This window comes from Gavialis gangeticus, unplaced genomic scaffold (genome assembly GCF_001723915.1).
Source record: "Gavialis gangeticus isolate Ggan-Ray unplaced genomic scaffold, GavGan_comp1, whole genome shotgun sequence".
NCBI lineage: Eukaryota > Metazoa > Chordata > Crocodylia > Gavialidae > Gavialis > Gavialis gangeticus.
In genome coordinates, this window is record NW_017728957.1 from 366,000 (window position 1) to 378,191 (window position 12,192).

The 12,192-nt window shown below is 42.4% G+C and overlaps 1 protein-coding gene across 5 annotated transcripts in view; it reads left to right on the forward strand.

Moving 5' to 3' along the window:
• The window catches only part of FERMT2 (fermitin family member 2), a 101,006-nt gene that overhangs the window by 50,978 nt on the left and 37,836 nt on the right, over positions 1 to 12,192 (forward strand). For all 5 annotated transcript variants that reach the window (XM_019501405.1, XM_019501732.1, XM_019501494.1 and 2 more), the window contains one exon: positions 10,555 to 10,689. In XM_019501405.1, the coding sequence (XP_019356950.1) occupies positions 10,555 to 10,689 (135 nt within the window). The remainder of the gene's footprint in view (positions 1 to 10,554; positions 10,690 to 12,192) is intronic.

Genomic DNA, 12,192 nt, shown 5'->3' on the forward strand with positions numbered 1-12,192 from the left:
TGAGAGGTGTGGTTGAATCCCCTTAGGCAGAGGGCTCATTTTCTGGGTAAGTGCTCCAACCACTTCTGCAAAAAGAGGCACCACCATTGCTTGTGCCTGAGAGTGAGCATTATGTGAAGTGGTAGCCAAGTGCGCTCTGCAAACACCTGCTAAACTAGAAACAGTGACAGAGTGTAGGTTCCTGCAGCACCAGGTTGGATCACATTGCTCCCAAGGTGCTTGGTCTGGATTGCTTCTGAGCATGCGCACAAGCCCAAGGCAGGACACCTCAGCAGTGTTTTAGGCACTTGTTAATGAATTAGGCACTTGCATGGTTTTGTGGCTGCTGGAGCAGGATTGTGATAGATCACTTTTTAAGACCTGGGCACTTAAAATTCCACCAAAGTCTCATTTAGGCACCTACAAGAATGATTTAGAACCATTGCAATGTATCTTGAAATGTGGGAGTGAAGATGAGAGAAAATTTAAGAAAGGGATGATTAAATGAGAGGCCAGGGAAGTTTCTTCTACTAGCGATGGTGTCTCTGGTCTGAAACAAATTGCCATTTGGGGCCTTTGGGAGTAAGGATGCAGAAAAGGGGACGAGGAAGTATCATGATTCACAAATTGGAGGGACATCTGCCTGCTTACATTTCTGTCCTAAAGCACATGAAATGGGTTTGCGCTTTATTAGCTTAGTATTAGAGAAGGATTTTTCTCATTAAAAATATGTCTGGAAAGGACCCATAGTCTTTCTGGTCATTGCACTCTGTTTCCTTTAAGATATTTCTGGTTAGTGTAAATTTTGCAGCAAAATGGCTGAATGCTAAAGGAAAATGGTTTATGTGGGAAGCATAGCAAGAATTGGCACAGGAGTATCAAGACTATCTCACTTCACACACACGCGTGCACACTCACACGCACCCAGGCTTCTCCCTCTTTACTTCTGTTACTTTAGTTTCCCCTTCAGGCTTCTGGGTCAAATTGTATCATTTTAAAAGCGTTCCTGTTGCAAACTAATTTAAGTCAGAGATGCAATAGAGATGAATACAACCTAACAGCATCTGTACAGACCTGAGCCCAGAGCCTTTGACATCTTTTACTTATTCCACATGCAGTTCTCCAGTGTATATCACTGAGGATTGGTTTCGTAGAACAGTATCATGCAGAGTCTGCCAGTGTAGCTGTATGAGCCAGCTAAGATGCATGTTTTCACACTGGCATGAAAATAGCTTAAAATATACTTACAGTAAAATAAATTATTTGTTTTTGAGTAACTTATTCAATTCAATACTGATCTCTATTGTATATAGATAATGAGGGCTTTAAAACAGAGAGAGAGAGAGAGAAAGGAAGGAAGAAGAGAGCCCATGGAAACCACGTTGAAGACTAATGACCTGTCAGAAAAGGGAGAAAGTACCAAACCAGTGGTCTCCAACCTTTTTAACCTTCCAAGGAGGGGTTGGGCTGGTCTGGGCTGCGCTCCGGGCGGGTGGCAGCTGTGCTGGGAGGAGGGTCAGGGGGTGTATAGTGAACTTTTGGGTGGCTGCAATGGTCTGAGCACAGCGTGTCCCACCACCCCCACCAGAAAGAGCCTGGCCTCAGCCTACAGTGGAAGCCCACCTTGCCCCACGTGCAGATCCGGGGGCACATACCCCCTGGATGAGCCACTCACGGCTCAGTCCCACGCCCCGCCCTGGCTGTGCAGGGCCTGCCCCAGCCCCATTCCTTCCCTCACCGCTGCTGCAGCTGTCCACGCTGCCCTGCATATGGGGGGGCACATGCCGCCCCCAATATGTGCATGGGGCGGAGACGGCTACTGTTGCAGCCTGACGCCACATGGGTCCTGCTGCTGTGCTGAACCACATCTGCACATGGCCAGCTGCGGTGGGGCTTGAGGCACAGCGGGCAGTGGCAGCCACCTCCAGTCCATGCAGAGTTGGGGGGGCATGTGCCTCTAGAGCCTCTGACTGGGTGCGCCCAGCAGCGGGAGTGGGTTCCCCCCCCATGCCCGTGGAGGAGCCTGCCAGGCTCCAATCATCCCAGCACCCAGCCAGACTGGGGCCCCACTCACCTTCCCCTGCTCCTGGCTGAGCCACACCATCCATCCCACACTGTGGGGGCCTCGATCTGGCCCCTTCCTCTTCCCTCCTCCAACAGATTGACTTGTTGGGCTAGTGGTGGGGGATGTGTGTGTGCATGCACGGGCACCCAGCTCCCCCCACCCCCAGCCCAGGATTGACCAGAAGAGGCTCTGCGATCAACCAGTCGATCGTGATCAGCTGGTTGGGGACCATTGTACTAAACCTTTTGCTCCAGCTTGTTCTGGGGGTGAGAAGGGAAATAAACCCTCTGGCATTTCTTTTCTAGTAGCAGTATTTTGCTAGAAGGTTGTGTCATCAGAGTGATTCTTCGCCAACTAGATCCTGCTTCCCCTAAAATAAACCGCCCAAGTCCAGTTAATTTTCAGTTGTGAATTTCTCACCAAGAACAACACCTTGGCTTGAGATACATTACCCCATGCACTGGGTGTACTTAACAGCAAACGTTTCCAGCATTTTAGCCAGTCAACTGACCTGAAACTTTGCTAAAAGTGCAAACCTGCTTGGAGGCTTAAACTGTGTTCTCCCACTACTGTCCTTTAAGGGAGTGTCTCTTCCTCTATCTGACTAAAATAGAAAATCTGGAGCTAATAGTAACTCCTTGACTCAGTTTCTAATTTACTAGAGCATTACCATCTGGTAGTCCTTAAATCTGTGGAATTTCTTTGCTTTAACTATAAAAACTAAGCAACATGTTTTCCAAGACTGTCTCTTTATTCAAAGCATGTTTTAAGATCCTTTGTAAACCTATTAATCATGTGGTGAACTTTTTTTCCACCAATAGTTTACTAAGTAATTAAAAAGTACTTCAGTAAAATGCACAAAACCTACTGCTTGGTTGTCACTTTCTAGATCTATTTTTCCATACTTCTGATTCTTGTATAGAAATTTAAAGCTGTATAATGAGCTCTTTCTTCACATAAAGCCCCTTTTCCATCATTTGTTTTAAAAAATACTGTGCTTAGCATTCACGCTGAAGCCATTACAGGTTCTGTGGTGGGGGAAAACATATCTAATGGACTAAAATTTCTGTAGCATTTGTGGTTTGTCAGTGCAAAACTTCCGAGCCTGCGGAGAAATGGGTATAATGGTTGTCAGCAGTCTAATGATGCAGGACAGCAGTTGCCTTTTACTAGCTCTCCTTTGAACATTTTTAAGGCAGCTGCTTTATAATTTTCAGTATGCAATCTTTGTAGTCTGTCTATCTGAAGATAGCTTTGTAAGCAATTTAGAAAGAGCTATAAAAACTTGCTTTGAAATCAGATGGTAAAACTTGGTGAACTTCCAAAACAGATTTCTTTCAGGAGCTGAGGTTGGCCTGTAGCCCACCTCTCCGTTGTCTCTGTCACTTGAATTACATTTGAATAGCTTTACTTGAGGCAGAGTTTCAGTTGTTAACATACCATAAATAAGCATAGGAATATAAAATTTGCAGAAACATTAAGGCAACTTCATATTATGCTGCCTCCTTCATTAACTGCACTGATGTCTCTTGCACAACAATCTTGGCTTTTGCAGCAGATTTTCCATAACAGTGTTATATGCATTTGTGTCTTATTTTTAAATAAAGCCATGCCTGTGTGTGTTGCTTACAATTATGCAATGGTGGTGAATGTAACGGTTGTCATAGGGCATAAAATGTATTTTTTATTTTGGTAAAATAGACTCATTCATTTATTTGAATTACAGTAGCATTTAAGTAAATAGCCAACATAAAACCTGAGATTTAAATCAAGCAAACTGTGGGGGGTGGGAGGCAAGACTAGAACATCTGGCAGTTGATGGAAGCAAAGAGCAAAAGTGAACATTGTGATTTTGGCTTTTTGAAAAAAGATAAAAAGTTAGACCATTCAGGTACATACAGACTTCACTAATCTTCCTTCCAAGCAGTCACAATAGTTCAAGCCACTTTCTTGCATTGTTACAGGTAGGGTGTACGGAGGTTTGGGACTGTCACCATCTAACGGGGGGCTGTTTTGTGACAGTGTTTGAGACATGCCTAGTTTAATAACCTGGTGCTGTAGCAGAGCATCGAGGGCCCTGCTGGTAAAGTTGCTGTGTCGTCAGAGAATGTTGTCTCAGTCAGATCCTCAACATTATCAGCTTACAATACAAGCATAATTCAGATTTTAAAATAGTCTCTTAGCGCAATAGACTTGTGTAAGAGCAGTGATGATGCTACCAACATGTGCTACAGGGAACTCTTAATCTTTAGATTAACATCATAGAACAGAACAGCTTCTTCAGAACTGATCAGATCACTGCTCTGGATACTTTAATTCTTGAGTTATTGGCACGAAGAGCCACAACTGCTCAGAGGAAATGTGGTCTATTCTGTCACTGGGTTTATAGCTTAAACAAAAAGACAAATAATGTACAAGCACTAAATTTCGAGACAACCTGGTAAAGGCAGTTTCATGTGGATAAATGCAATATAATTTTATTCCAGGTTACTGATGTGCATAATTTTTACCTTTAATTTTTATATTGATGTCATTTGCTGGGTTCTGCCCTGTGCAGGGCATTTGTTTTTTTCAGGGGGAAATCTCCATTTGCATCATAATAACTCTAAACTTAAATTATAGAGTGCAGAGGCCATAACTCAATCTTTATTACTATGATAAAAGTAAGATAGCACCAACTCTTCAGTGAAAGATTTGCATTTGACAGGAGCAGTTTGGGGGATGACACACTCCAAAGCAGAAAAAATCAGACAAGTCTGTCTAGAGTACAATAGCCATCTGTTTCTCACGTATTACTAATAAAATAAAGCAAACACTGTGCACTTGGCTTGCAGTGTGTCCCTGCGAGGGGGTTTTGTTAAGTTTTATCCTAATGCTCCACTAGTAGTTTTTCACAGACGTGGATAATATATGTCCATATGTGCAGATGCTAACCAGCGGTATAGGGAGCGCATCTGTCTTGGTGTGCGGTTCAAATGTGTCCAATGCATTATGTGATGAGGTCCAAATTCAAGCTTTATATTCTTCCGGTTGAGGTTATACATTGTACACAGATCCACAGCAAATTCCTGCTTCTGTAAATGGAAGGACTGCACAAAAGATCAGGGGTATAATATGACCCATTTAACATTTAGTTTATTAGCATCGTTATTTACTGTTTCATTTAGCATCCCTCTTGTTAGGAGAATGTGCTCACGCTGTAATATTGAAACTACTTCAGTCATTTGTTTCTAAGCCTTCCCCTTCCTGGCCTTTGTCTCGTCCTTAGTTCCTTCCTTTTCCTGTTCCACAACAATTCTCCTGTGCGGGGTTTTCTTATAAACCGTTCTCCTTACAGTGTATTCAAACAATCTGCAGTAAAATTGAATTTGACATTTGAAGTTTCGTTTGTTCTTGAGTTAACGGATAAGGAGATGAATCGGGGTAGATGTTGTTCAAGTCTGTGCATAGGTATAGTCAGGAAAACATCACTGCTGGACTATGTTCAGTTCACAGCCATGAGAGTTAGAAATGTAGCTTTCTAGGGACAAAAAGAAGTCCAGCAAAACCATAGGGCTAGGGACAGAAATAACACATGAACTGGTATTAGTGTTCGGAAACCAGTTCATATCTGTAACACAACAGAAGTTCAGTGCATATAAACCGCTTTCAAAATGGCCAAAACTGGCTTCAGATCAACCTGGGTGGATGTAGTATCAGACTGAACTGATTTAGATGAAATTGGTTTATTAAACTTCTGTCCCAGATCCCCTCCAGATTCAAGTTAACTCACAGTCCCCCAGCATCCCAGGGTGCTTTGCACATCTCCTGCAAATCCACGCTCACAAAATGGGCAGGCTAGCCTTGGCCCAAGCTGTTTGCTCCAGCCCAGCAGGGAGGTATGCTCTAGCGCACCCCCCCCCCCCCCCCCCGGCTTCTGGCCTGAGCCGCTGCAGACATATGGCTGCATTTCCAGAATCAAAAGTAAACATCTGTTCACTTGCTTATCGGTTCAATCTATGTAACTTAGACTAAGCTGTGGTGTTTGAACTGATTCAGCTGCAGGCTTTTTGACTGGCTGTACTTAGCCATGTTTACCTGGAAGTCATAGAAATACATCCAGAGGGCCTGTGTTCGCAGGCCAGTAGCTTGCTGTCAGTGCCATAATGGAATAGCAGGTTTCAGGCAGTGGACTGTGGGATTCCTCTGAAGAACATCATCAGTAGCTTTATTCTACTTGTCTTTGAAGCTGTTGAAGGGTGAGCTTTCAGTTAACACTCGTGAGCTGCCCAAATTGAAGTGGATTAATGAATAGGTTGAAAACAGTGAAACCCTACCAGGTACCTCCATTAGGTATTTTAAAACCTGCAGACTACAAGACCTGCTTGTGAAGAGAGCAGGTGGTGGTAGAAATTGTGTATTTTGCTTTCCTTACTCCTTACCGACCACATCTTACATAGCGCTGTCTTCATATAATTGGCCATTGTCGCATGGAATATGCCGACACGAGTTAAAAACAAAAGGAGTCAAAAACACAGGTAACTAGCTGCAAAAGAGTGCCCTGAAACCCTAGTTTCTAGATTTCTAAGTATAGTTGATAATATTCTTTTTTTAATACAAGTCATATTTTAGACCTCCTAGATCAGGATTCTGTGGGCTTTCATCATCACAGTAAAATGGATTCTTGCCCAGGTAAATGATTTTCCAGGTCAGGTTCTTAAATATCAATCCCATATAACTTGTACAGTATTAGACAGAGCTTTGTTTTTTCAGTGTCAGCAAGGGAACCTGGATTGCATCCAGCCTGTTTACAGTTTAATCCAAGCTCCAGCAAATACGAATTTCATTATAGACCCATTTTCCCAGTTAGAGCTGCGTACGGACAGACATGAGCGTACGGAAGCACCAGTATCCTCCAGTATATTGGTGTTTCTGGTCTGGAATGTAGATGTTATGTAATGTGTACGTTTTTGTTGTTGGTTGCTTTGGGTTCAGCACTTCTTCTGGCTATGCCGGTATTATTGCTATTTCTACAATTCCCCAGTATTGCAGGTCCATTGCTGGTAATGCAAATACAGACTGGTTGCCATTCCTTAATTAACACGTCACTTAACCCTGCCCAGTTGTGAGGAGATGACTGACAGGCTAGCTAAAATTAGTATTCTGACTATTGATACATCTCATTCATATCTTCAGTTTGGCCAGGGGGGGAAATAGCTGAAAAAGATTTATATAAATATCAGCAAAAAAGGAAAACTGCTGCATATTTTAAGGGATTTCTTTTTAATTTAGGTCATATCATGCATCCTTTTTAATATCAGAAAAATGAAATTTGAGTATTTGTCACATCTAATAGTACCAATTGATGCTATCCCTTTAAATCAAATAGTGGGTCTTTTTTAAAAAAATACTCGTCAAATTAGATCGTTTTCTCCCCTCTGAGAAAAACCTTTCTGGACCCTGGTCACTCTTCCTGATGAAGGAGAACATTTTTATTTGTACTTCAGTAGGTGATCTGTAAATCCTCAGCTCTGGTACAGGCTTGCCTGACACTGCTACCTGAAGTCCTTCCCTAGGGTTGTATGTTCTTACTTTTTGTCAAAACAAGCTGTCTTTGTATATTAGCACTTTGTAGAGAGAGTTTCATGTTTGTCTCTCTCCAGCAAGCTGCTCTGAAGCAAGTATAATGTCCCAAAACACCTCTTTTTTTTCTCGGAACAAATTAAAAAATCATAGTAAATAAAATTATATATGAATAGCTATGTCTTTCACAGCCATAGTTTCTGTGACAAAAACTTTAACATTTTAAAAATGTGGTTTTGTTACTCCCTTTTTCTGCACAGTGAAGACAGTGGTATTGTAGCAGGGCACTGGTATGTGTCTGCTCCTTCAAGGGGAGCTAGCAGCCTGCAAGGCTGCTTGCCGGTGGTACAGGGGGCTAATGAGAGACTCACCTGACTGGAAGAGGGCTTAGGCTGGAGCTTTATAACTCTGAAGCCTGAGCCAGTCAGGCAGTCTCCCCCTGGCAGCCACAAAGTGAGGAGCTTCTGGCAGTAGGGCTCCTGAAGGGACTGGAGTTTATATAACCAACCCTGCAGGCCTGGGAACAGAGGAAGGTTACCTGGGCAGAGGAAGACAGAGTTTTGCAGGCAAGTGGCCTTTTATTTTGAACCCACAGAGGGCCCATGTGCCCAGGGAGGGGGCAGTGTGCAGGACCAGGAGCCCAGGGAAGGGACGGTATCTAGGACCAGGGGTCCAGGAAGGGATGTGTAGGGGAACACCTGCAAGGCTCGTGGCACGGTGTAGGGGAAGCAAGGAGCCTTTAAGGAGACAGGTACCCAGTGGGCTACAGACAGGCTGAGAGGGCCTGCTAACCTGGGGGCTCAAGACTGTGACTGAGGAGACCCAGGAGAGGCCCAGTGGGGATTGACACAGGCTCAGGCTCACTTGGGCAGTCTCCCTTTTATAACCTTCATTAAGAGCAAGGTGTAGCAGGCGAGATTCAAGGGTACGGCTGCAGCCGGGCAGGGGCTACATGGCTACCAAAGGGTGTCCTGGCTGTTCCTGTGACCAAGGATGTGCTACAGGCATAAACTCTGATAGATTTTTCCTAAATTACATGATTATAATGAGGTATAATAATGTGTATGAAAAATCTGCATCATGTATCTGTCATTAATATTTAAAGAACATAAAAATTTTCCAAGAGCAAATAGAAACATTACCTTGAAAATAACAATTTTCAAGAAGGGGTGGCTGAATGCCAGGCTCCTAAAATCCATAGTCTGGTACCTAAATAAGTGACTTGACTTTCTTTTGAAAACTGTCAATTACTCATTGTTCACATTGAAGTGAACAAGCTGACATTTATTGAGTGCCTAAATATAGATTTCAATGCTTATTAAAAATTAACCCAGTCCAGATTAAAATATTATTTGAAAATAATATCAATCTGTTTTGTCACAATAAGCAGCTTGTTATAAGTACTCAAAATGTTTCAGTCTGATGCACTATGGACCTGAAAGACATGGTCGCTGTATAAATCAGTTAGTCCAAGTAATGGGAGTTCATCCCAGAAGACTATTCTTGACCTACTCGCATGAAATTCATCTTCAGCCTGTCAGTGACCAGCAGAAAAATCCCTGCCAAGAAGCATTATGTATAACCCATCACCTTTAACCATGTCACCCCTTCTCTTTGCATTCCTCCACTGGCTCCTTTTACTCTGTAACAGCAGCTGCAACTGACTTGTCATCAGTCTCGGCTCTCTTCACAACTATCCTTGCTATAACTCTCCTTTACAGCTTCCAACGCTGAGGCCTGCTGAATCCTAATTTGGAGACTGGAGCTCTACTATCTTGTTTAATACCCACCCATTAACCTGTCCTGCCTGAATTTTGAATATGGTTAAATTGTCATCTTGTGGCAGTGAGTTCCATAAGTTAATTGTACAGTGTGTGTAAAAAACAAACAAACAAACAAAACTTGCTTTCATTAGCTTTTTAGCCTGCTTCCTAATGACTTCCTTGTATGTCTCCTAGTTCTGATATGTTATGAGAGTTGGTAAATGGTAATCTCTCTCTACATTCTGTGCGCCATTCATTATTTTATAGGCCACCGTCATATCCCCATCACTGTCGTCTTTTCCTGAAGCTAAAAATTCCTGGTCTATTTAGACTTTCCACGTACAGAAGCTGCTTCAAGCCCATATGATCATCCTTGTCACCCTTCTCTATACTTCTTCTAGATCTATTGTATCCTTTGAGGTGGGTGGCACCAGAACTGCACACAGTATTCAAGGTGTGAATGTATCAGGGATTTATGCAGTGGCATAATGGCCTTTTCTGTCCTTCAGCCAATTGCTGATCCATGAGCAGACCTTGCCCCTAATTCCATGATGGCCCAATTTCCTCCACAGCCTTTGGTACAGGACTTTGTCCAAAGCTTTTTGAAAGACAAAGTACATTGTACTAACTAGGTGGCCTTGATCCACATGCTTGTTGATACCCACAAAGGACTCTGGTAGGTCAGTAAGGCATGACCTCCATTTACAAAAGGCAAGCTGACTCTTCCCCACAAGGCCTGTTCACCCATGTTATAGACCAGTGGTGTTCAGCATCTGGCAGAATGTGGTTTGTGGAGGTTCTCATGGGTCTGCATTTGTCAGTGGGAGAGCAGTGGCAGCATTTATTGCTGTGGCTTCCAGAAGACCCCATGCTAGATGATGGACCTGGTCATCTTCCAAGGTCCCTTCCAGCCTTACAATCTATGAATCTATCTAGCTCCAGCCCATGGGGTTGAGCAACATGGTTGTAGACCACCCTGATTTTCTGTTATGGGTTCTACCAGTTAGCCAGGAGCAGAAGTTAGGCTCTCACTGATCTGTAGTTCCCTAGAACCCTTCTTGTAATCCCCTTTTTAAAGATTGGTGCTGTGTTAACTACCCTCCACTCCTCCAGTACATAGGCTATTTTTAGGTTACATGCTGTTTGTTTTTCCATTTTAAAAATGGTTTTGATTTTTCTCCCTAGACATCAGACACCCGGAGGAACTCTCTCTTTTGAGGAAACCCAGAGATCCGACAAAGAAAAAAAAGAAAAAGCTAGATGATCAGTGTGAAGATGAAGCACTGGAACTGGAGGGACCGTTAATCACTCCAGGATCAGGTGAGTCTAGTTGCGTCTTCATTGGTTGTGTGAAGTGGTGGATGGGAACGGGGAGAGGAAAGGTGCTGAAGGAAGGAAAGAAGAGTCAAAAAATGTATATTGGAGCCCTTGTGAAAAGGAAATGTGTACTGGTCACACCTAATCGATTGATTTCGGTGCACTGCAAGTAAACTCTGCTAAAGTCATCCAAGATTATATACTGTTTTGCAGTGACTATGAATGCATTCTCAGGATTGCTTCAGTCATAAAATAATGAAACACAGATAAAAACCATTGAACTTGATCCTTGTAGAACTTGGATCTTGTTACTGATACGCTTTCTGACCCTGTTCTGTGGCAAGTTAAATAGGGTACCGTTCTTAACTTTGAATTTCCAAGCTTTTTGTCCAATATTATCATTCTAAATCTTTTATACAAATGTGTTGCATATTGGCCTGTGTGCGCAGAAATTGTTCTTGTATGAATTATGAAAGACCAAACGGTCAGTGTTCTCTATTCTCAGCAGATTCTACAAAGTTTTGGCAACTTTCTGCTCGTCTTAATAGTCTTTATTCTTTTTAATATTAAAGTCTGCAGCTAATACAAAAGCCTGATGTTCTTTGTTCTGTGTCTGATTTTCTAATGGTTAAATAATTGGCAAATCTGGTTTGAACTAAGATCCTGTTAAATATAAACTGCAATTCCTGAGATGTGCTATTGCACCAGCTGGTGATGTTTGGGAGTTCAGGGTTTGAAAGAGCCATACAGTATCTTTAATAAATGACCTCACCAGTCAGTCAGATGAGACTATTTGACCTAGAATGGCCCTTTAACGAATCTTGATACTATGCACTGAGTATTTGCATGCACACATTCCAAAAGTCTTGCATATAAGTCAAACAAAGGGTAGAAAATGGGGACAACTGGTTAGTAAAAGACTTCTCTGAGTCGGGTATATCATTGTTGATTGGCCTGAAGGAGATACTAGAGGAGAATATGATAATTCTGTTACAAGAAGAAACAGTGGCTTTAGATTAGTAAAGAAGTCAGGTAAAAATACACTTTTTAGATGATTTAGATATCCAGGTTTAGCATTGTTCCAGGCAAAACTGTATGGACCTGGTTTGAAGGAGGTCCTTAAATCCTTGATGCCTTCCGTGTTGGAAGTATGTTCTCATCTTTTAACTAGCACATACATAATCAAGTCCATAAATGTTGAATAACTTAAGAGGCAGCTGCACCTGGCAAGAATATTGACAATGGATCTTTTGGAGTCGGTAGCAAAGAGAGAAAGAATGGGAGTGTCCCCTGGAAACTGTCTGGCCGTCTTCATTGTTATTGCATTGTATTTAAATAATTAGTTATATTTTCAACATGCCAACTGTGTTCTTGAGCTGAAAAATCACAATATATGATTGGCATTTTGGGAGTACATCTCAGCAGATTTCTATATGAAATGTTGTCTGTGCATTTATTTTTGACAAATCAATGTGTAATTTATCAGAAAACTTGATTTAAATATTC